General features: G+C 37.2%; 1 protein-coding gene across 5 annotated transcripts in view; it reads right to left on the bottom strand.

Annotated features, from left to right (window-relative positions):
• camta1a (calmodulin binding transcription activator 1a) overlaps nt 1-24,063 on the bottom strand; it is a 492,714-nt gene that overhangs the window by 457,016 nt on the left and 11,635 nt on the right. For all 5 annotated transcript variants that reach the window (XM_047362441.1, XM_047362449.1, XM_047362482.1 and 2 more), the window contains one exon: nt 16,129-16,232. In XM_047362441.1, the coding sequence (XP_047218397.1) occupies nt 16,129-16,232 (104 nt within the window). The remainder of the gene's footprint in view (nt 1-16,128; nt 16,233-24,063) is intronic.

The following is a 24,063-nucleotide window of genomic DNA, read 5'->3' as shown; positions in this document are numbered from 1 at the left end:
AACAAGGTCAACGTTAGCCTGTGTTCTAGTTCCTTGACAGTGAGGTGGTTTATTTAGATAAACGCCTGATGTAGCTGGGATGTAGAAGCACAGCCATGCCTGGAGCTGTCCATCAGATAGAAAAGGGCATGATGGGCTAGGATCCAAACGGGCCCACAGAGAATCCCAGCCTGCTGTTGTTGCTGGCTCCTCATTCTCAAGGATTTTTAAAGATCAAAGACCAACACACAACAGGAGAGACAGTAAGACAGAGATGAAGATACAGAAAGATAGACCAAAGAGAGCGAGTAAGGAAAGCAGGAAGGATGCCATGAATCAGAAGAACGCATGTCGCCCTCCACTGATTAGGCCTCCTACTGAGTCCAAAGGCAACAGTCAAAGGGATTTCCTGGAGAACGTCTGTAAAACATAAAACTCTGAGTCAGGGCAGCTTCCCTCCATCCGGAGACAGATGAAGCATCTTCCGATTTCAGTTCCATCCGAACATGTTATAGTTTGTAGAGTGGAAACAATCTGCTTCTTTGATAGACTAAAAATGATCCTCTTTCCTCTAAGGAATAGCCCAAGTAGCCTCTCCCTGCTTTTACTCTCTCTCAAAAAAAATAAAAAGAAACATGATGTGCTTCTGTTGTTTAACCTCAGTGAAATACAAAATGGGACAAGCAACAGAGCTGAACAAATACGGAGCTTCATGGAGCATTACGAAAAAAAACTAAGAACATCTAAAAATGGACAAAAAAAATACAGCTGAAAGGAAAAGTCTCCAAAATATGAACTCAGCCGAACAAAGGCACAAGTTTATTGGAGATCCCCACAAGGATTTAGTGTTGATGGATGTGCTCAATCAGAACAGTCTAGAGTGTTGGGTCTAAAATGGATGTGGTCAGAAAGTACAGGTAATGGATAAAACACCAGAAATATCACACAATCGGACCTTTTAAAAGAAGTACTGTACCCCAAATCAGAGATCTATTTATATTTCTATCAAGTCATTTAGGCTTGAATAAACACTTACATAAGCTGTACTAGGGAAACGTACTGAAGTTTAGTTTTCTATCTCTGCTGTTGTTGAAAGATACATTTTTATTTGAGAGTATTATATTTGAATTTCGATGGTTTAGCATGAAAATGACAGCTCAAATAATTAAACGTTCTTTTCTAAACAAAACAAATTTAAAATTGGCCCCTTTAATATAAGACTTTTAATCCAGTTCTACAAAGTGATCCATATGTTCATAGAGTCCATTTTACTGATTATTATTCATAAGAATATATATTAAATGTTAGATATTATATTGTGATACAGCAAAACATTTCTTAAGTGATGCATTATTTACAGCTGATAAACTCAACTGATTTATCATTTTAAACAAGACAAAATTCATAAAAGCAAATTATCAGATGCAATTTAACAAGAAATATTCACAATATTGGCATATTGTATTTTGTAAGAGGTTCAAAGGCTGTCAATTCTCAGACGAAAATGTATGATTACTTTATTACTCCATAGAGCTCAATATGATATTTTACAACTGTTAGGCTGGATTTTCTTGGTTTCTTGGCCATTGCGAACAATAAGCATTTTACTTCATTATCCACATATGTCAATAACTCATAAAATAACTGTATCCATTTCCTTTTTCAAAAGTTTTATGTTTTACTCCTACTAGTTCAGTTTAATTCAACATGGTTGGGATCATTGTCATGTAGGAAAACAGTTTCAAACATCTTGCTGTTGATTTGAGGTGATGCAGCACTACTGATAGCGAAACAGACCCTCAGCATGACACTACCACCACCATGCTTGGCAGTTGTTTCAGTATAGCTTGGACAGTTTAGCTTTTAAAATCGCACTCCTCCTAACATGGTTCTTGCCATTGTGGCAAATTACATTAATTACTTTGTCCCCTCTCACCTGAAAAGTTTTATCAATAAGGTATTTGGCTTGACAATGTGGGCAGATGCATATTTGTATCATGTTTGAAGTGTGGATTTTGGAGCAAGGCCCTAATTTCCTTGTTGGAACCCTTAGTCTATGGAAATGTAATTCAAACACAAATCAAAGCTGGTTTTGAAATGGTTAAAGCAAGCTAACATTACCTCAACCCTATTGAAAATTTGTGGACTATGATTTAAAGTAAAGATTGTGCCAGGAAACCTTCAAATCTAAATGTATTGTACCAATCATGCTAAAAAGAGCATGCCACTGCATCTAGAAAAACAACAGTTTAACTGCGTCATTACAAAAGCCAAAATTTATAAATCTTTCCTGCCAATAATGAATGTATTCAAACGCCTGACAGAAACTGTAAACCTATTCCCATACCCACTTCTACTAGTTTGTTTTATCATGGCATGCAGCAGACCAAATGCAAGAATAAGAATCAGTACACTTACATGTACTGTGTCTAACATGAAATGATTTTCAATTTTGAAACTTGTTCAAGCCTTATAGTTTAGCATTCGTGCAAAAAACTTTATCTTTCAAGTATCAACTGATACTCAGAAAACATTATTTCTTGTGAAATCGGATTTTTCAGATGTTATTCACAAAACATTATGTACACTCGCTGAACAATAAAGCAGTGGTCATGAAGAATACTTTTGATCTGAAGCCATATGCATAATTCAGAAGATAGTAATTTTATGCTTCAGTATTTTAGCAGAGGCCCTCTTGTTTGCAGCAATTTTCAGATGCATTTGTGACAGAATGTTAAACCAATTATTTGTATTCCACAGGGTAAATATGACTAAAGACAAAAGCTGCTTACAATTTTGTTGGTAGTCCGTCTCTATGCATCTTATTTGAGTCTTCCTTTTTGTTTACGTATGCTTTCCCTTTTTTCTTAGATGTACCTCCTCTTTGAGCAGAAGATCAGGTCTGGATTTGTTTTCTCTAGACTTTTGGCCAGTTTGATGTCACTTCTTCTTCATGTAAATGATAAGAGTGCTGTCCTCATGATCATCCTAACTTTGACCTTTCACATACTTTAACTGCTTTTCTTCAGGTAACTTGAATAGCATTTTGCCTTGGCTTTTAGGTCTAGGAAAAAATAGGTAATTTTGAGCAATGCTCAAAAGATTTTTTGGCTGAATGCCTGTCAATAAGTCAAACTTTACTTATATGAATAATCCTATTTTTTATTTAGAGACTCGGAAAGTTTTTAAATAATCCATCAATGTGTTAAACCTTGATCGTGAACCTGCCTTTTATTCAAAAGCCTGCATTTGGAAAAAAAGAATAGAAACCTTTTTTTAAAATAGGTTTTCTGACGTGACATATTTCTTGCCATACCCCAAATCTGCTTTTGATTGGTTGATCCATCCACTTTAGACGTTAGTCTGCATCCCTTAGAAGTTATCTTTAAGTAATACCCTTTTTGTCTGCAGCCCAGTTCTGAATCCATAGAGGATCCATCAAGTCATCCAACAACCTAGACAGAACCAACACACCTTCAGTCTGAATAACCTTTCAGCCGTAAGAACAGCGATTTGTGCAGAGATTCTAAGCATAAGCATAAGCCAAGCCAAGAGATGGTCATGTGGTAGATACGCACCTAGAAAAGTCCAGTCGGTTCCGTGAGTGAAACAACTGCCCCATTTTAGACCACAGCAACATGCCCATTTCTTTCTTTAGCTGCTCCCCAAATCTGTCAGATCTAAGTTGGTTTCTAACCTAGTCATCTCCCTTCTTGTCTTCGCTATTAGATTAATGTTACTTATCACAACCTAAAACTAGCCTGTAAAACCCTTTTGTCTAGACTTCAAAGAGACTGATAAACCTGGTAAATTATTAAACTGATATCTAATCAGTTTAAAAATATTTTTATTGTACAATTCCTCTCCATTTAACCTGAAGTAGTTGTAGAGTTGAATTAAAGTGAAGAACTCTTTTCTGTAGATGTGTTTGTTTGTGTTTCTTTAGTTTAATTAAATAATTTGTGAGTAGATTGTAAAGTGATTATTATAATTAGTGAATAACTAATAAAATTAAACTTGATTACATCAATCACGAGTTCTAGTACATTTTTCTAATCAATTATAAATTTAGTGTTGTGCCTAAATAGATCTTTATCCTTAGACATATACAGAACTCAACTTGCTTATTTTCTTTGTAACAAAGATTGATATAAGGACAGAAAAAGAAATATATCCATTTGACTGATTTTCAAGGTTAGACCATTTGTTTTGTACATTGTGTCACTGATCAGTTTCCAACATTATAATTGTTTAAAATAGCTTGATCACGCTGTAAGTCATTTCCTGTTATTAATATAATTGAAGCTGCAGATATGAATCACTAATCCAGTTGAAAGTGAAAGAAAAGCATGGATAACCTCTTTATCTGGTGAAGAGTTGAAACATTTTGAGGGCCTCCAGAGCCGCCAGAAGAAAAAACATGTTTTGTTGTACACGAAAAGACTGAGTATATATTTAAAAAGAAAAACATTTCAGCATGTAGCTATGAACTGCAAAGTTCAGTGATTAAATAAATTCAGAAAGGTATCACGATAGAAGATATGATAATACTGCCATTCAAATTTTCTTGTGGCTGACATGCAGGTATTCATTCACGTGGACATCTACTTTATATGGAACAATATAACAGTTTATTGAAGCGTAGATGCGCACATCAAATGCAGAACTCATTTTCCTTTATCTTGTAAATAAAGCTAAACTCCATTACAAAAATGGTTCAGCAAAGAAAAATCCTGACCAAGCAATTCAGAGAGAAAGGGACAGATCTTTCCATCTATACCTGAATAGCTTTGCAGCTCAGTGAACACATGAGGGAAAAGGGAAAGAGACGGAAGATAAGAGAAAGGAGGGAAACTGGAGGAAGTGAGAGATGTGGAAGAAATCGAAGACACAAGCTGGGTTCAATTTAGAGGCTTCCCACAGAAGGTGGAGTGACCTGTATACGCTACAATAGAGGTCATGCAATTTTGAGTGGATACCCCTGTCTTCAGAGGATACTGTGGACCCCTGCCTCGATGTGCACATCCAGGGAAAAAAGAAAAAGGTCCTTGCAGCATGCAGAATCCCCCCGAATGACCTGACCGGTGGGTTCCCATTACAGCTGCCTCGCTACACCGTAGACTCGCAATTGACACTTCACAGTACGCTACAACACTAGCAATCAGTAAAGCTATCAAGCTCACAGGACGCAACTATAAAGTCAGCCATCCATAGAAACTCTACCAATTCCTTATTTTCCTGTCTCGTAGCCAAATGTGATGAAAAAAGAACCAGGAAACGTATCATTTAGTAAACTGTGACTGGCTGGAAACTTCAGTTTAAAGCTCAGGTCAAACCAACACAGATAGAAATTAGACGGGATGTTTTTGAAACGTTGACAAAATTCATGAACTGTATTTTTACATAAGGAACACATATCAGCATTTCACTGTCACTTCCCAACTGAGTGTGTTTTAAGAGGTTGAAAATATCAAAGATAAAAAAAAAAAAACCTGAACTTGGCCTAGAAACCATTGTAGATTCTGACCTAGACCCACACAATTCAGGCTTTCTGTACCTGTTCGTGGAAAAACATCTAAGCTTGAAAGTAAAAAAAAGAAACGACAGCTAACAATTAAATAGAAGGATGGACAAACATGACCTTTAATTTCCACTGATTGCCCCAGAGAAGTTAATGAACGCTTCTGTAAACATTTGCAAATTGTGGGAGTTATTTTAATTACTCCCTCAGAGAAAGTTGTGCTTGGAAAGAAGCTCAAATGAAGATAAACATTTAATCAAGCATGACCTTGCGTTCGATTAGGTGAATGTCCATAAAAACAACAGTGTCAGTTTATGTTCTGCAGTGAAATGCCTGAAATGTAACAGAATTGGCAATACGATGTCATATATAGTTTATTTTGGGAGCTGGATGTTTCTAATACAAAGCCATTCTAATGCATTAAAGAACACGTTTCATCAATCCAGAGTTTTAATGAGGTCAGGAGATTCTAAAGGGGAAGCCCCAGCTTTGGCACTAAAACCTTTTAACCAAATACCTAAAGTATGCTACAGAGAACATCTGGTTTGTTTCATTGTTAAATACTAAGTTACCTGCAGAAATGATCTATTTAGAAGATTCACAGTGAAACAAAATTGAAACATGGTGGTGTTTTTTTTTAGTACGTTTTTTTTGTTTGTTTTTCTTTTGCTTTGGTCATTACCATTACTAACTGCCCACACAAACATTAACAAATGCGAAGTACATATGTAGTTTTAAGATATAATGTTGCAAAAGTAAAAAAAATAAAATTAATTCGGTTGGTGCAGTATAATTTTCCAACAAACTAGAGATACTAATTAAGTAGAACCTTTCCACAGATAAGAACTGCCCCTTTACTAACTGGGAGCGAGATCCATAACGCATATGTGAGATAAAGAGCTTTTGTAGTGGTATCCTTTTTATTCAAAATTAAACTGTAAAAAAAAAAAAAAACATTAAAAGGAGACATTCCTTTATCCAAGGAACAGATGCATTTAAGAGAAAATGATAAGATATTCTCCTGACTGGTTGTATTCACAGAAATGATAGATGCGTAAAATGAAAACAGCAGGGTCCAAGATAGGAAAGTGGCGTGGAGGCGGTTAACACAAATTATGTTTCAGTCAGATAAGGAGTGAATGATTGCACTGCACTGCATCCAGTTGTATTTGTCATTATTGCACCTACCTTCTTACAGTGATACTGTGGATCTATCTGATATCCTCCTTAATTTCATTTGTTGTGGTTTTTGATCACTGCCACCCCCGCCTGTTCCACCCGCTGCCTGGTGAGTCCACAGAGTGTTTCTACTGGCTCTCCTGCTCTGTCCTGAGCGGTGGCATATTGCATGTAGGCACCATGCAGTGCTGCTGCTGGCAGCGACGTGAGGCAGAGAGGATTATTCCTGACGACAAGGGCATTAAATGTGTAACAGGCCGGTGGAGGTCTGAGCTGATGCTCTCTTGTGTGTTTTGGTTCAGCACCAGTTCAGAAGCGGTTCCCTCTGAGCTGAGAGGATGCTCACAGTACTCAGAGCGTTGTGCCGTTTATTAAAGGCTGAGGGTGTCACACCAGCTTAGACCCAGTGTCCTCCTTCGACCAAGGCTTCATGCTATACTACTCTGCCTCTGCTTCTAAAACGGAGTGCCTTGGAATACAGTTGCTTCTCCACAACTGACGAGTTTTCTGTTTGTCATAGTTAAACCCCTTGTTAAAAGTCTGCACAGTTACCCAGAATGTAACAGTGATTGATCTCATCCAGCATGCAACAATCTAGTAGCACATCATAGATGCTATGATTCAAACTTTGCATTGAAAAGAGCTGGATAGAGAAACTGGACTGTAAACTAATTTAAACTGCCAAGGAAGAGTATTCACACCCCTTTCACATTTTTCCCATTTACAACCACAGATGTTCAGATGTTATGTGATAGGTCAACATAGGTAGCTCATAATTGTGAAGTGGAAAGAAGATGATACATGGTTTACAAATTTTTTTACTAATAAAAATCTGAAAAGTCTGATGCCCCTTGGATTCAGTTTCTTTGTATCAAGACTCCATAGAACAAAGTGCAATTACAGCTACAATTATTTTGGGCTAATTTCTTCCCGTTCATTTTTTCAAAATAGCTCAAGCCCAGTTAGACTGGATGGGTAGTGTCTATGATCATCAGTTTCCAAGTCTATCAAGTCTAAATTTCCAGTTTGATGTAGGCATGAACTATGCCTTTTTAACACATAGACATGATTTGATCTAAACTATGTAGCTCTGGCTGTACGTTTAGAGTTGCTGCCCTGCTGAAAGGTAAACCTCTGCCCCAGTCTCAAGTTTTTCTGCAGTTTTTCTTTTAGACTTGACTTGTAAATAAAGTTCAATCTTTCTTTCAATGCACCCAGCCAGCTTCCTTGTTCACAATAAACAAAAACAGCCCCACAGCATGATACTGCCACCGCCATGTGTCACTGTGGGGACAGTGTGTTTGAGGTGATGTATGGTGTACACATTTAGTCTCATCTGACCAGCTCACCATTTTTTTACCTTTGCTGTGTCCCCTGCAGGACTTGAGAAAACGTTAAATTGGATTTCTTAAGGCTGCCTTTAAAAATCAATGTTCATCATGTGTTAGACCCATAAAAGCCAGATTTCTGGAGTAAAAGTTGTCATGTCATCAGATTCACCCATCAGATTACTGTAGATCCTCCAGAGTTAACAAGCACCTATTGTCTGCTTCTATGATTCCTGTCCCATTCTCATTGCACAGCATGTAGCTTTAGAGGTAGAGCAATGTTTTGGTAGGTTTACAGTTGATGTTCAGGTGTACTTGGTTATTGTTTTATCACCTTGTTGTGCTCCATAGTCTCTATGATTGTAGTTGTTCGCTAATGTTCGCCAACAAGCTTCTATGGCTTTCATAGTACAGCTGTCTATATACAGAGATGAAATTACAGAAAGATGGACTTCATGCTAACTAGATGACCTCTGCAGGCGTTTGGTTTCACTGGATTTTAAATAGGAGTAACAGAGTAAAGGTGGCTTAAAACAAATGCATGACTTTTATTTCCAAAAATCTTTAACAGAATTTATTAGTTTGATTCTACTTCACACAATGCACAGCTTTTCTTTGGTTTATCGCATTCTTTCCCAATAAAATAACAGAAGTTTGTAAAATGACAAAGGTTAGAGAGGGGATAAATGTAGCTGAAAATACCTAGTCTACAGTAAAAAAAAAATAGTACACTTAGATAAACAGTCTTTAAACGCTATAATTAGTTTGGACCACGCTAATCCGAAGTGAACCATATAGATAAAGGAGTCGATCTTAAATGCCATTGTAGGTGAAATTGTAATTCTCAAGCACAACTCCCTTCCTGCATTCCATCCCAAACCAAACATCGGGCCAACTCTGCTTGATCCTGAGAGGGATATAGGCATAAAGCCTTTCCTGCCTGAGATGTCCTCCTTTAAAAAGATTCTAATCTCAGACAAAATGTCTGGCAAAATAGAGGTCGTTGTGCTGGAGTACCAAGCAGACAGTTGGCTTCAGACCCGGGGGGAATGTTGTGAAGATTCGCTTGTATGTGTCTCACCTGAGAGGCATGATGACATTGACGGCTGAACGAGCAGTTACAACAAACAAGGTAAATACAGACTCCCTGAAAGAATTTCTGTTTGCTATGGCAACTTGCTTACTATAAGCTGTGCTATGGTGTTGTCACACATTGACAGATGAGAAATTACACAAATGTCCCTGATTGCAACAAGTCTAAAAAAATATGTTTCAAACATGACACTCTTGTTTCTTTCAGTAGAGAATTGTTTATAGTATCAAGGACTACCAGGTAAGTCTGTCCCTCTGAAGGATTCCAGCATGTCTGTACCTTGCACACTTCCCACAACTCACTGATGAGGCTTTCATTCAACCTCTCTCCTGAATTTTGATGCCATTGATTCATTTAATTTTCTAGTAAATGCTAAAAATGCAATCCCTCAAATTAAACCACACAGGGGAGTCATGAGGTGGCTAGAAATGAATAGCTCAGTTTCAGCTTTACTTCAGGTCACCAGCAATGACACAACCCCGGACTCAGTCACCTTTAAAAAAAGCAGTGTGTTATAAAAAAGAGAACTACTCCAGATTTGAACATGAAGCGACTGCAGTGGAAAGTGGACAGTGAAACAATAAATGTTTTATGAATATTCCCTCATACAACTTTTAAGGAGTTTTTCTCTCATGTCAGGAATTCTTTATTGGAGGTTAAGCAGAGTTATAAATGAACTCAAATAACTAAAAATAATAACACAGAAAATTAAGGATGTTCCGATCAAATCCCAAAGTATTTTTAAAAGATCAGTATCAGAGTTCATGATTAAACTGAGTTTCTGGTCCTTGTTGTTGGTGTACAGTCAAGGATTTTACCCTTGTAGCTAACCATAGTTAGTTATGCAAGCAAAACACAAATCACAAATGTTTTGTGTGTTTCCAAAACAGTATTATAGGCCACAAATGTTATTTTGTCAATCTAGCAAACCTGGGTTTTCCTTAGAAATCTAAACATTTCTCCCCTAGTATACATTGTTTAAACATGCTAGCACTAACCAAACCCTTCAGCAAACTGCTCCTTATGAAAACATTGTCAGCAGGTGTGACTTGTGTTAGTTAACTATGTACTGGAGCTACCTAGGTTGTCCAGCAGAAACTCCAATTAGACCAAAGTATCTCTCACTGTCCAGAAAAATTATTACTGCAGCATCCAGAATGTGATTGTTACTGAGTTAATCAAGATGATTTCACAATACTATTGTTGATCATGTAATACTGATGAAATGTACAATATTATTCTACTGAACTTTAAAGGTACTGAGTTTTCAAGCAGATAAAGTGGCTTCCAAAATTTCCACATCCATTAAAATGGCATATAATGGCCATATAATGTGACAATTTACCAACTAAATAACATACATCTTTTCAAAGGAAGAAAAATTTAACTATGCATTTACAAGATTGTATAAGTGTGTACACTCTTAAACCAATGGCTTCAATTTACACATTTAGTTTTCTTTGCTATTAGTCTATTACAATGGCACAGCTCGACTTGGTAATATTTGCCCACTCTGCTTTTCAGAACTTTTCCAAACTGAGAACAATTTTTGTCCACACTTTTCTTCAGGTGAGCCGACATATTTTCTTTCTTAGTTCTGGGATCTGTCTAGGCCAATTGAACCGTATTTGTTCCTTAATTTTTGTTCAGGTGATCATTATTATGCGGATTTAGATGCTTGGACTCACTGTGATGCTAAAAAATGAAATCAATCTTCAGCTTTCTATCGGACACCTTTAGGTTTGGGTCGAGATTTACTGGTATTTAATCCCCCTTGAGAAAAAATCCAGCTCCATCTAAAGAAAACTACCTGAAGAGCATGATGCTGCCTCTGCCATGTTTCACTGTGGGCATGGTTTTGTGTTTGTGATGCTTACCACTGTTTTGTGCCAAACACACCTTTGGACATTTTTGCCCAAAACTTTATATTTTAGTTTGGTCAGACAGTCACAAATTCTCATGCATGATTTGTAAGATTTAATCCAGGCCGTTTTGTTTTCCTTTGGAAAAAAAGGCTTCTCCCAAACTAACTTCTTGGCCTAAGCATATGGAGTATACAGGGAATCGTTGCCACGTGTATAACACAACCAGTCATTTTGGAAATTGCTGTAGCTCTTTCAGCGTTTCCGTCTATCTTTTGGCAGCCTCCCAGACCAGTCTCTATCATGTAATTTAATATTTTCTTACATCTTTACATCCTCTTTATCTTTACCAGTTACTGATGACTCCCTAACTGTGCCATTAGGTAAAAATATTTGCCGGGGAACTTCTTTGTCTTCTTCCACTGGCTCTTCTTCTCTGCAACCTAAGGCTCTAGCTAAAGGGTGGAAAAGTCAGGAAAATCCAACTGTGATAGTTAAAGTTTATTTCAGGCTCATCAGGTTCAATATAATTGATGGTAGGAATAAACTTAAGAAGATTTAAAAATTAATTAGAATGTGCTTCATTTAAGTATTAGTCAAAGGTGTAGACTAGTGTTTCACAGATATGCACAGATTTTCAAAGTCTTGGTCATGTCTCAGACGTGCTGGACTTAGAATTTTTTTTTCGCAAGACCAAAACCGCAACGGCAACTTCCTTTTCTTACTCCAACTTAGTGTCCTGGCTGCATTCACATGTGACCAATAAAGTATTTTTATTTTTAAAAGTTCCACATTGCTACCTGTGGCTGTATGTGCTGAGAAGGAGAAGAAGAAAGCAATGCGAATACAAGAGGTAGAAGCACTTTCCAGTGCAAATATATTGCTTTTTTACAGCACACAGACAGAAATAATGCTAAATGAGTTAACTCAACTACGACTTGTCACTTTCTTTCACTGTGCCTGCAGGCAAATTTTGATGTTTGCAGCAACAACTACATTATTATAAATACAACAATGCTCTTGAAAATTGCCTCTTATTGGTTTTATCTTGGTCTTGGATGTGGTCTCACATCCCCTAAAGTCTTGGTCTTGTTTCATTCTTGCTCTTGGACTTGACTTGATCTAGGGTTAGGTAGTCTTGACTGCAACACTAGTGTGCACACTGATTCAACAAAGTTATTACAGCTTTTATTTGTAAACTTCTGTATGTTAGTTGTCTCGAGATGACATTGAAATGGACCAATATAAATAAACTTAATTCAATTCAATTGAATCTTTGCAGGCCTGTATGGTTGGTAGCACTGTTGCCTTGCAGCATGAAGGTCCTCGGTTCCACTCCTGCCAAGGGGACTTTCTGCATCGAGTTTGCATGTCCTCCCCCGTGCATGCGTGGGTTCTCTCCGGGTACTCCGGCTTCCTCCCTCAGTCCAAAAACATGACTGTTAATTGGTCTCTCACAATTGCCTTCAGGTGTGAATGGGTGTGTGCATGATTGTTTTTCCTGTGTGTCTCTGTGATGCCCTGTAATGGACTGGTGACCTGTCCAGGGTGTACCCTGCCTCTCGCCCGTAGACTGCTGGAGATAAGCACCAGCTCCCCCCCGACCCTGTACGGACGAAGCAGGTATAGAAAATGGAGAGATGGATGGATGGATGGATGGATGGATGGATGGATAAATGGATGGATAAATGGATGGATGGATGGATGGATGGATGGATGAATGGATGGATGGATGGATCTTTGCAAACAAGGAAAGCCTAAAACTATGAATCGAGATGGAAAAAAGGCTTATTTATCATCAAGTTAGTTTCCACTTAATCTCAATCAATGGATTAAATGATAAATCATGGCAGCTTCAAATATTTAACCCTGTTATTAAACCTTACAACACATCTAATAAAGACTGTTCCAGTAAAAATGTTCTAAAACACAAAATAGTAATACAGAACAGCAATAATTATGATATATAACATCCAATAATATACTAGACGACTCAGGTTTCTCAAATATCAAAAGGGGGAAATTAGTGCAATAAGCCTGCTGAGCTAATTTGAGAAATATGCACAAAATTGATGAGGTGTCACTTTCAGTAAGAGTCACACAATTGCACCGACAAGAGCCTCTTTGATCTCTCCCCACCTGTCTGTTTGCCACGAGTGAGGCACAAACACTCAGATCTGCATGGTCTGCACAAAAAAAGAAATGTCCTTGGTTTTAGGAAAGGTTACCTCCCTCTCCTCGGCCATGGCAAACATTATTGGCATGCATAACGTGACACCAAGAAAGCTGCCTATTTCGGTCATTTTTACTGCTTTCTCCAGTCAGCAGGCCAAACATCCACAAAACAATCTGCAGCCCAGTGACAAAACAGAAAGATGATTTCATTTGGTAGCAGGCGACAGCGCATGCTAACAACTGTGGCCGACAGCGTTCCCTAGCAAATGCTTAGACTTACATTTTGAGATCAATTTCAAAACCATGTTAATTAATTTAGACTGCTGGCAGCACAATGCAGGTCAAACAGGGCAAGCAAGTTACAACATCAGCCAATTAGAAACACACAAGCGTTTTACATTTTCTTCATAACTAGGGCAAGTCTAGTGTGAGCTCAGACATGACAGATGGAAACTTACAAAGGATGGAGACTGCAACTGATGTAAATTATAAAGAACTAGGCAAACACCCTTCTGTGGTAATAAGGACTGTGATTTCTTTTCTTAACAACAGAGAAATTCATTTTTTAAATTATTTTCTAAATATAAGGAAAACAGAAAATCAATGTGAAAAAAATATGTACTCCCTGTAACTGACAGTTCATCTTTAGGAATATGCTGTTTTAGAAAAACAACCCTCTATCTGGTGACTTATCATCTGGTTGTTTTTCAGTCAATTAACTCTCATCACCACAGATGACTGTATTTATATGGCTGCAATTTGTTAATCCCCAAAGCACGGATGGTTGATTTTTGCGCACTGGCCTTAAGATTTGTCATCGAGTGTATCTTAGGTCTAATTACCTTCAGTTTTTCTCTAGAAAGAAGAACAAGATTTTCATCCATCAATAGTGGAAATGAAAGCAATAAATTTATCAATGTATCCCCTGAGAAGGAGAGTAGGCTGACAAATGAGTTCGGAGGCAAATGAAGCAACACAAGTCCCTGTTTGGGAATTACAGTATAAGATGTTTAGGACTTATGACTACTTTATTCTAGGCTCTAACAGTGTGAGAGAATATGTTACTAAGTGAATTATTTATCTTAGAAACTGTTAGCAACTATTCCCTATATCTCAATATATTTAACTTTGTATGCCAAGGTATACACAACACTGTTACAATAGCAGTTTTGTGAAGTAAAAGAGTGAAGCTAAGCTAAATTCTTTCTAAACCTTTTTAACATATAATGCAACATTTATCTCGTAACTAACTAACAAACAAACAAATCTGTCAAATGGAAGAAACAGTGTATTAACCCAGTTGCATTGGAGAACACAGATTTTAACTAATACTTTTTTAAAGTACCTTTTGAAAATACCTTTTTCATTTCATCGTTCCGTCTTCTTTGTTTGGAGTAAATCGCAATGGCACATTTTGACTTATCCATTTTTACCTTGCAAATGTTCCCTGGGTGTCTCAGATTGCGAGGACATCTTTTGTCCCTAACCCTCTTCTGGTGATCCCACAGATTTTATGTCAAATTTAGTTCTGGACTCTGGCTAGATTGTTTCAAACCTTTAAATAAAACCACGTTATTGCACCTGTTTACTTGTTTTACAATTGTCCCCCCAAAAATGTTTCCTTTTTGAAGCCGAATTTTACCGGACAGATGTAACATCACAGGAAAAGGTGCTGAAATTATTTATTGTGGTCCTGGCTTATCCTGGACATTTAAAAAAAAATCTGGCATTTTAACAGGGGTGTGTAGACTTTTAAGAGCCATTTTATGTCAGTTTTCTCTAGAGATTCACAAATCTGACTTTTACTGGCAAATACCTATTTCCATTAAGCTCAGAACTGCCGATTAAATTTTTTTTTCCTACAGGTTATAAGATATAAAAGACGAACAAATGTGCTACACTTTCTTAGACAGAAGTAACAGCTCTGACTTTAAAAGAATTTAACAGAAAATAAAGGAATTACAACATTATCCCCGTTTATGCACAAAAGCAAATCGTGACTAAACTTGGATCAAAGTGCATCAAAGTGCATGCTGTTGGTTGGTGAATTCCTAGATTGTAAATCGTGGGAGTTCTTTGATGCATTTGACGAATAAGACTCCAATTTCTGACTGATTGATTAATGCAACTATTTTTTTTCTTTTTTGTGTATCGCTGCACTTAAATTAAAAAAAATAATACAATGTATTTAAATAAAGTCACGAACTGTTTTCTAAATCTTAGTGTTTAATGAATCATACAACATTCGTGGGCGTGTAATTTTCCGCCAGACACAAATTGCTCTGTGTATAATGCTGTTTTTTATTAGGTTATTCTCTGCATGTTACATAGCCATGAAATTAATTAGGGTAAATTAAGATAAAAAATGAAATGATTGTCACCTCACAAAAGACAACCATTTTTATTCAGTATGTTATACCAAATGGTGCTTCCTTAAAGAAAAAGCCCTGACGATTGTATTAGAGTATAAAAACAAAATACATAGGTTTCACAATTATCTGGATTTAAGGTAAGTATAGAAGGAATGTTCAGTGCATTTTTGCATTTTGCTACATTCTACCTCACATTTACAAGTGAGCAAGCACAGACCATCACAACAGGAGCAGTGGATTTTGTAAAAGTTCTGATTCAATATAAAACAAATAAGTTTTAAACTTCATATCAATTGACATGTCTGTCAAATAATGCACCTGCTTCTAAAGATGCACTTTAATTATTAAAATTAAAATACTGGAAGCAACAACTCAGATACAGAAACAACATCACAAGCTCACTGTTGTTATGTAACATGAAGCTGATGTGAGCAGGATGTCTTACTGTTTAAGGACACTTTGTTAGATTGGGGATCCTAAAAGACTGCTGTGACATTCTTCTCAAGAGAGTTTACATGACTTGAAAACCTGTTTAAAACCTAGCGTGTCCGCTAGAAGCATATCTCTGTGCAGAGATGGATTTAGTGGAAGCAGGACTGATAAGCAGCGGCGTCCTTACCTCATTAGTGTTCCACCGGTGCCTCTCCTTCGGCAGCGACGTGCATTTTGGTAGACATTCAAGCAGCTTCTTGGGCAGGTATATTTTCAAATGTCCATGTTCATCTGCATCAAGAGCGAAACAGAAAAGAATATTAAGTATGGGCTTCATATCTTATTGACTTACTCATCTCCCGTCTTTATCAGCCTACCATCTCTTAGCTGTAAAACGCTGACTGTAAAAATAACAATCCCCAGCTGAATTAGGAAATTAATTTAAGAACAGCATAATGCATACATTTTAGTTTGTGGTCGGCTAAATTATTTTACTGTGTAATGCATTCTGTCAGGGGAGTTCACCAGGAATTTTTCACTGTCAACTTGGAGAGGCTGTGTCTATTCATTATTTAGACACAATAAACACCCTTGAGTGATTTTATGGTGTATGTAGATTTAGCATGGGAATCTGTGTGCTGCCCTAAAAAGTGTGGGGTATTATTCAGGGGAATGATTGCAGCTACCATGCCAAGTGCTTACATGATAACGTATGTATTTCAAGCTACAATTTACAAGAATTATAAAACAGTGACATGATTCCTTCAAGTGCTCTCTTATTGTTAAACATACAGACTATTGTATAGTGAACATACAGTAATATTCAGTAAATTTAAATATTATTGAAAAGTTAATTTATTTCAGTAACTCAATTCACTAAATGAAACACATTATGTAGATTAATGACACACCTAACACTGATGATTTCAAGCCTTTATTTCCGTTAATTCTGATGATTTTCTAATGAAAACACAGCATTTAGGATTAGAATATTACATCAGACCATTAAAAAACATTTTAATAAAGAAATGTGGGCATATAGAAAATAATTTTTATTGCCTGGTTAAAGGTTGTTATTTTCAAAAGATACTTTAATTATGACAAACGAGCCTCATACAACATATTCTAATATATTGAATATGACTGTATATAGGTTATGGGAAAACAACATAGTTTATTGAAAATGCTCTAAAATTTAAGGGTTTTATTTAAATAATATGGAGTACCTTGCAAAAGAATTCATACCCCTTGAATCTTTTGTTACAGCCCAAATATTATGTATTTTAATGTATTATATTCATATTATTGAGATTTTATGTGATAGACCAATCCACAGTAGTGCATAATTGTGAAGTGGAAAGATATAGGATGCATGGTTTTAATTTGTATGAGTCATAATTTATACAGCCAACACTTGCAACAATAGCTCTAGTTCACCCAGACTAAATGTAAAGTGTCTGTGACCAGCAATTCTCAAGACTTTCCATAAGTATGTAACTGGGCTGGCATTTAAGCTCAGGACTTGTTTCACAAGATAATGACTCTCTCTGACTAGCTTATGTTTATTCTGGGGTTGGTGTGCACATTCCCCAAAACATGTTTATTTTTGGGGCAGACAAGCTGTGTCCTTTCTGCACAGTATGATGGTTGCACAATCCCATGGTGTTTATGTTTGCATATAATTGTTTTAACCAATAACGTGGTATCCTCAGGCAACTGGAAATTGTAACCAAGGATAAACCAGACTTGCCTGATATCTTTTAATTTTTTTTTATTATGTCACACACCAAAGCAGCACATGTGAGGTGTTGACATAAAATACATCCACAGAGGTGGCTACATTTAACTTGAAGGTTGTTGATTAATCTATGAGAAGTGCACAAAGACAGAACATCATCATCTGGGCTTTTCCAAGTTGCACAGCAATCTTAGTGCCTGTAAACTTCTGAATATGATTAAATTCAATTCAATTCAGTTTTATTTATATAGCATCAATTCAGAACACATGTCGTCTCAAGGCACTTCACAAAGGGTTTGGAATGGTGCGGGGTTGTTGGGGAGGTTAGAATAAAGTAATAAAGTAACAGGTAGCAGAAATGAAGGGTGTGTTTGCACCTCAACCATAACCGAGCCAGTTTAGGCTAAACCTGACTCTCCCTTATTCCATCCAACAGGGAGGGAGGAAGGCAGAGGTTAAAATAATTGGAGAGTGTTATTTCCAGTTGCATTGTGTGAAAGGTGGGTAACTTTAAAATGGGCTAAGTCAATTCAATCGAATCATACAGATTTTAAGTCAGGTACATATATTCCACTTAATCCTTACTATGGAACAGTGCAGTCAGATTCAGTTATTTATTCAAATTGGTTAAAGAGTTTTTCTGTCTAAGGAAACCCAGCAGATTGCATCGAGTTAGTGACCTGTAGCATTCACTCCTCCCAGATGAGCATGTAGAGACAGTGGACAGTCACTGGCATTGACTTTGCAGCAATCCCTCATACTGAGCATGCATGTAGCGACAGTGGAGAGGAAAAACTCCCTTTTAACAGGAAGAAACCTCCAGTAGAACCAGGCTCAGTGTGAGCGGCCATCTGCCACAAAAGACTGGGGTTTGAGAATGATATGAATATGAAAAAAGTTATAAAAATCCTTAAAGGAATTCTCCATCTTATTATTCTGGCATTTAACAAATAGAAATAATTTTGGTAATCCTAACTGACTTAAAACAAGCGAACTTAGTCTAATTTAGTCTTTTTACAAATTGTATGTAAATATCTGTTTTCAACTGTAAATATTCTTTAAACTAAGCTACTTTAATGTACCTCTGCATATTTAGGGTCATTTTCCTGCAGGCCACTAACAGATTTTGTGTAGGATTCCCCCGTATTTAGCCCCATCCATTTTCCCATCAACTCCAACCATCTTCCTAGTTCCTACTGAAGAAAAGCATCCCCACAGCCTGATTCTGTCCCCTCCATGTTTTATCCATGTGAAGGTGTGATAACGTTGGTTATTTTTGTCGTATTAGTTTTCCTCCACACACTGCATTTGCATGTAGGCCTAAAAGGTCAATTTTGTTGTCTTATAACCAGCGCACCTTTTTCTACGTGTTTGCTGCGTTTCATGACATGGCTTGTGAAAAATGCAAGGGGACTTCTTATGGCTTTCTGTCAAAATTACTTTCTTCTTGCAGCTCTTCCATAAGACCAGATTTGTGGAACACACAACTAATAAATACAGTTATTTATTCAGATTGTCTCTTTTCCAATGACAGATTGTCACACCTGAGCTGTGGACCTCTGTAGCTCTTGCAGTGTTACTATATATCTGTTGACTTCTGTAATTAGTGCTCTACTGTAAATCAAGGGTATGATTGCTTCTCCAGCAACACTTAATTACTTAGTAACACTAACAGCTTAATATGCTCCAAATATGAATATTGTGAGCAAATTTAAGATTAAAGAACAATTAATTAATTGAAATGCAAATCAAATCTTGAAAAATAAAGCAATAAAGGACAGAACCAAGGCTCACATCAGGTTGTGTGACTGAAGACTTATTTTAGCATCAAAACAGAACAAAAGCAGGGTAACCTTGACATTTTACATGCCAGATAAATTTGTATTATTTAAAATGATTAAAAGCAAAATAATACATTTTTGGCACTGTAAAAACATTTGCTCAGTATAATGCAAATGACTCAATTTATCTGTAATGCAATAAAGCTTAAAAATAAATTTCAACAAGAAAACAAACACCTGAAATGGAAATGGCTTCTTTTAAGTGTAGAATGGGAGCAAATGAGCAATAAAGTGAGAGACGAAAAAAAAAAAAAAAAAACACTGAATGTCAGTGCTCTTGAATCTCTTGAGATATCAATGGTTGACTCAAAGAAAAGAAAGAAACATTTTCAAAATGTAATCATAAAGATAGAGTCTCTGAGGTTTGCCTGCTGCCTATCACACAAATACAGTGCAGTGTCACTGCCCCTAAACGTCCATATGGAAAGATTCAACCAAGTTGATCCATAGAGATAGAGCTGGCATGAAGCGTCTGGGCGTAATCTGTAACTTAGAATATCACCATACCCAAAGGAGTGTTGAAGTAGATTTGTAAAATCTGCTACATCCGTCTGTCCCTGTAACACTACATGTAGACTCATTTTTTTATGAGGTGCACACGTAATCATTGGCTTAGCCCAATTAAGAATCCCATCCAGCATCTGCTCTGAGGTACCGGCAGAGTGGTTTTATCGTCAAAACTGGAGAACACGCTGCCGCTGAATGGCACAAGATGAAGGAAAGGAAGAAAAGTAGACCTGCCTTTATGTATAGACTATACAGGTCCTTCTCAAAATATTAGCATATTGTGATAAAGTTCATTATTTTCCATAATGTCATGATGAAAATTTAACATTCATATATTTTAGATTCATTGCACACTAACTGAAATATTTCAGGTCTTTTATTGTCTTAATACGGATGATTTTGGCATACAGCTCATGAAAACCCAAAATTCCTATCTCACAAAATTAGCATATCATTAAAAGGGTCTCTAAACGAGCTATGAACCTAATAATCTGAATCAATGAGTTAACTCTAAACACCTGCAAAAGATTCCTGAGGCCTTTAAAACTCCCAGCCTGGTTCATCACTCAAAACCCCAATCATGGGTGAGACTGCCGACCTGACTGCTGTCCAGAAGGCCACTATTGACACCCTCAAGCAAGAGGGTAAGACACAGAAAGAAATTTCTGAACGAATAGGCTGTTCCCAGAGTGCTGTATCAAGGCACCTCAGTGGGAAGTCTGTGGGAAGGAAAAAGTGTGGCAGAAAACGCTGCACAACGAGAAGAGGTGACCGGACCCTAAGGAAGATTGTGGAGAAGGGCCGATTCCAGACCTTGGGGGACCTGCGGAAGCAGTGGACTGAGTCTGGAGTAGAAACATCCAGAGCCACCGTGCACAGGCGTGTGCAGGAAATGGGCTACAGGTGCCGCATTCTCCAGGTCAAGCCACTTTTGAACCAGAAACAGCGGCAAAAGCGCCTGACCTGGGCTACAGAGAAGCAGCACTGGACTGTTGCTCAGTGGTCCAAAGTACTTTTTTCGGATGAAAGCAAATTCTGCATGTCATTCGGAAATCAAGGTGCCAGAGTCTGGAGGAAGACTGGGGAGAAGGAAATGCCAAAATGCCAGAAGTCCAGTGTCAAGTACCCACAGTCAGTGATGGTCTGGGGTGCCGTGTCAGCTGCTGGTGTTGGTCCACTGTGTTTTATCAAGGGCAGGGTCAATGCAGCTAGCTATCAGGAGATTTTGGAGCACTTCATGCTTCCATCTGCTGAAAAGCTTTATGGAGATGAAGATTTCATTTTTCAGCATGACCTGGCACCTGCTCACAGTGCCAAAACCACTGGTAAATGGTTTACTGACCATGGTATCACTGTGCTCAATTGGCCTGCCAACTCTCCTGACCTGAACCCCATAGAGAATCTGTGGGATATTGTGAAGAGAACGTTGAGAGACTCAAGACCCAACACTCTGGATGAGCTAAAGGCCGCTATCGAAGCATCCTGGGCCTCCATAAGACCTCAGTGCCACAGGCTGATTGCCTCCATGCCACGCCGCATTGAAGCAGTCATTTCTGCCAAAGGATTCCCAACCAAGTATTGAGTGCATAACTGTACATGATTATTTGAAGGTTGATGTTTTTTGTATTAAAAACACTTTTCTTTTATTGGTCGGATGAAATATGCTAATTTTGTGAGATAGGAATTTTGGGTTTTCATGAGCTGTATGCCAAAATCATCCGTATTAAGACAATAAAAGACCTGAAATATTTCAGTTAGTGTGCAATAAATCTAAAATATATGAATGTTAAATTTTCATCATTACATTATGGAAAATAATGAACTTTATCACAATATGCTAATATTTTGAGAAGGACCTGTACTACATACATCAAGAACCTAAAATTGAAACAAATAAGCAAAGTGGGCCTACACTTTAGAAATTTATACTAATTCTACTTCAAATCAGATAAGAAATTTGTGACGAACCTAGACTTTCCTTTAACTTATTGTAACCTCTTTCTGTAGAAAAAAGAAGAGTTCCCAGTATCACCCAGTGGACACAAGGGCAAAACACACCAACACATTCAGTATGTAAGTAAGCTACAAAGCTGAAGGTGTCTGAACTGTAACTTGCATAAGTAAAGTATTAATACTGCTTGAGCTTCCTTGCATTATGTCACATTTTATTGGAATTTTATGTGATAGACTCACATAAAGTAGTGCATACTTTTGAAGTGGATGAAAAACTATACATGGTTTTCATAATTTTGAACAAATAAAAATGCTGTAAAAATGCTGTTCATATCTATTCAGAACCCCCCAGAGTCATATCTTTATAGAAGTACCTTTAGCTGTCATTACAGTTGTAAATGTTAGGTATGTCTCTACCAGCTTTGCATATAGAGATTCAAGGTTTTGCCCATTCTTCTTTGCAATTTAGCTCACGCTCAGTCAGCTTGGATACCAGCATCTGTGACAGCAAAACATGTTGGAAAACGATGTATCCTTTTGTTCTCATCTCACAAATGTTTGCATTAAGAGGAAGATATTCAGAGCTTAATGCTTCCCTTTGGCACACCTTCATCTGACACAGTCAGTACTAGAGTAAAAACTAGAGTAAAATACATGAAGGATTCACACTATCTCTACTCTTCAAACAGGCTGAAACATTTAAAGTAAGAACAAAAAAAAAAGGATTTTAAGAGTTACAAAATTTTTTATCAGAGGTTGTAATAATTTCTTTACTTTTCATTGCACAGCCTTTTGCTCATTTATGTGCAATCCACTGGCTATGAAAATCATTTTCCCTTCCAAATTGCTTTGCAGTTAAAAGCCCTTCACATAGGTTAGAACATTAAAACACGGCTGCATTTAACTTATAAAGTTCTGTTGGGTGAACAGTTCAGCTCTTTGGTACCTAAACTCTATAACTGCAGCACCATGTTATCACTGGTGCTGGTTTTGAAACATTGTTAAACACTGTACTGTTATAAAGCTGGGAGCTTTAAGCCCCAAACGAATATAAGTCTCCTTCTCTCTTTATTTTATGACTGCCTATTAGCCTACATTCTTTACATCCTCCTCATCTTCACTTCTGATAAATCTAACCTCTCTAAGATCATATTTTTGTCAATTAAAAGCAGGTGATGTCTTTTTAAGACATACATTGTTTTTCAGTAATTTATTTTCCCTTTTATTCATAGATGAACTAAAATAAATTTCAGTTTAAACATCTTGCATTATGTTATATTTGTGAAATGTTTTTGAAAATCTATTTTCTATAATTAGTGACTATTTTACTTTACAAGGCAAGGTAAGGTTAGACTTCTTTTCAGCTTGTGGAGATAATAGATTACTGATGCGCATGCTGATTACCCAAGTGTCAAAACTCCCCATCTGTGTCATAAACGTATTCTCTGCACATTAAACTATATCCAGGTGCTATTTTTACAGCAACCAGTTATAATATAAAGCATAATGTAAATTCTTTCAGAAACCTCCTCTGTATACTCTGAAAATATACTTTTACGATTGGCTAGATATACTCAGTGCAGGCAGTAAACTGCATTTGGTATGAAAAACAAACTGTGGATTTAAAATGCTGACTTTCAGTATTTTGATACTCTGAGCAATGCTCCTGAATAGCGAAGTCAGTCAGCTGACCTCAATCCAACAGAGCATGTGTTTCACTTGGTGTAGACCAGACTGAGGGCAAAAAGCCTTCAAAACAAGAAAGATATGAGCATGGCTGCAGCACAAGCCTGGCAGAGCCTCGCCAGGGACCATGCCAAGTATCTGTTTTAGTCTGAGGATCATAAATTAGATGATTTCAACAACAACAACAGCACGGTCTGCAACCAAATATTAAACATATATCTAATGAATTGTGATGTCTACATTTTAACAATGGATACTCTATAATCACGGACGATGTAAGTGTGTTCATTGTATCTGTCTCCAATGTAGGAGAGTGTATTCTAAGCCGATGCTGCATTGTCTCAAATGGTGTGATGTGCTTGTTGCTGTAAAATATACCACATGTTTAATATGGCAC

The sequence above is a fragment of the Girardinichthys multiradiatus genome, chromosome 1 (genome assembly GCF_021462225.1).
Source record: "Girardinichthys multiradiatus isolate DD_20200921_A chromosome 1, DD_fGirMul_XY1, whole genome shotgun sequence".
In the NCBI taxonomy this organism is placed as follows: Eukaryota; Metazoa; Chordata; class Actinopteri; order Cyprinodontiformes; family Goodeidae; genus Girardinichthys; species Girardinichthys multiradiatus.
Note: the sequence above shows the minus strand (reverse complement) of the source record. Positions and strands in the feature narration are given on the sequence as shown.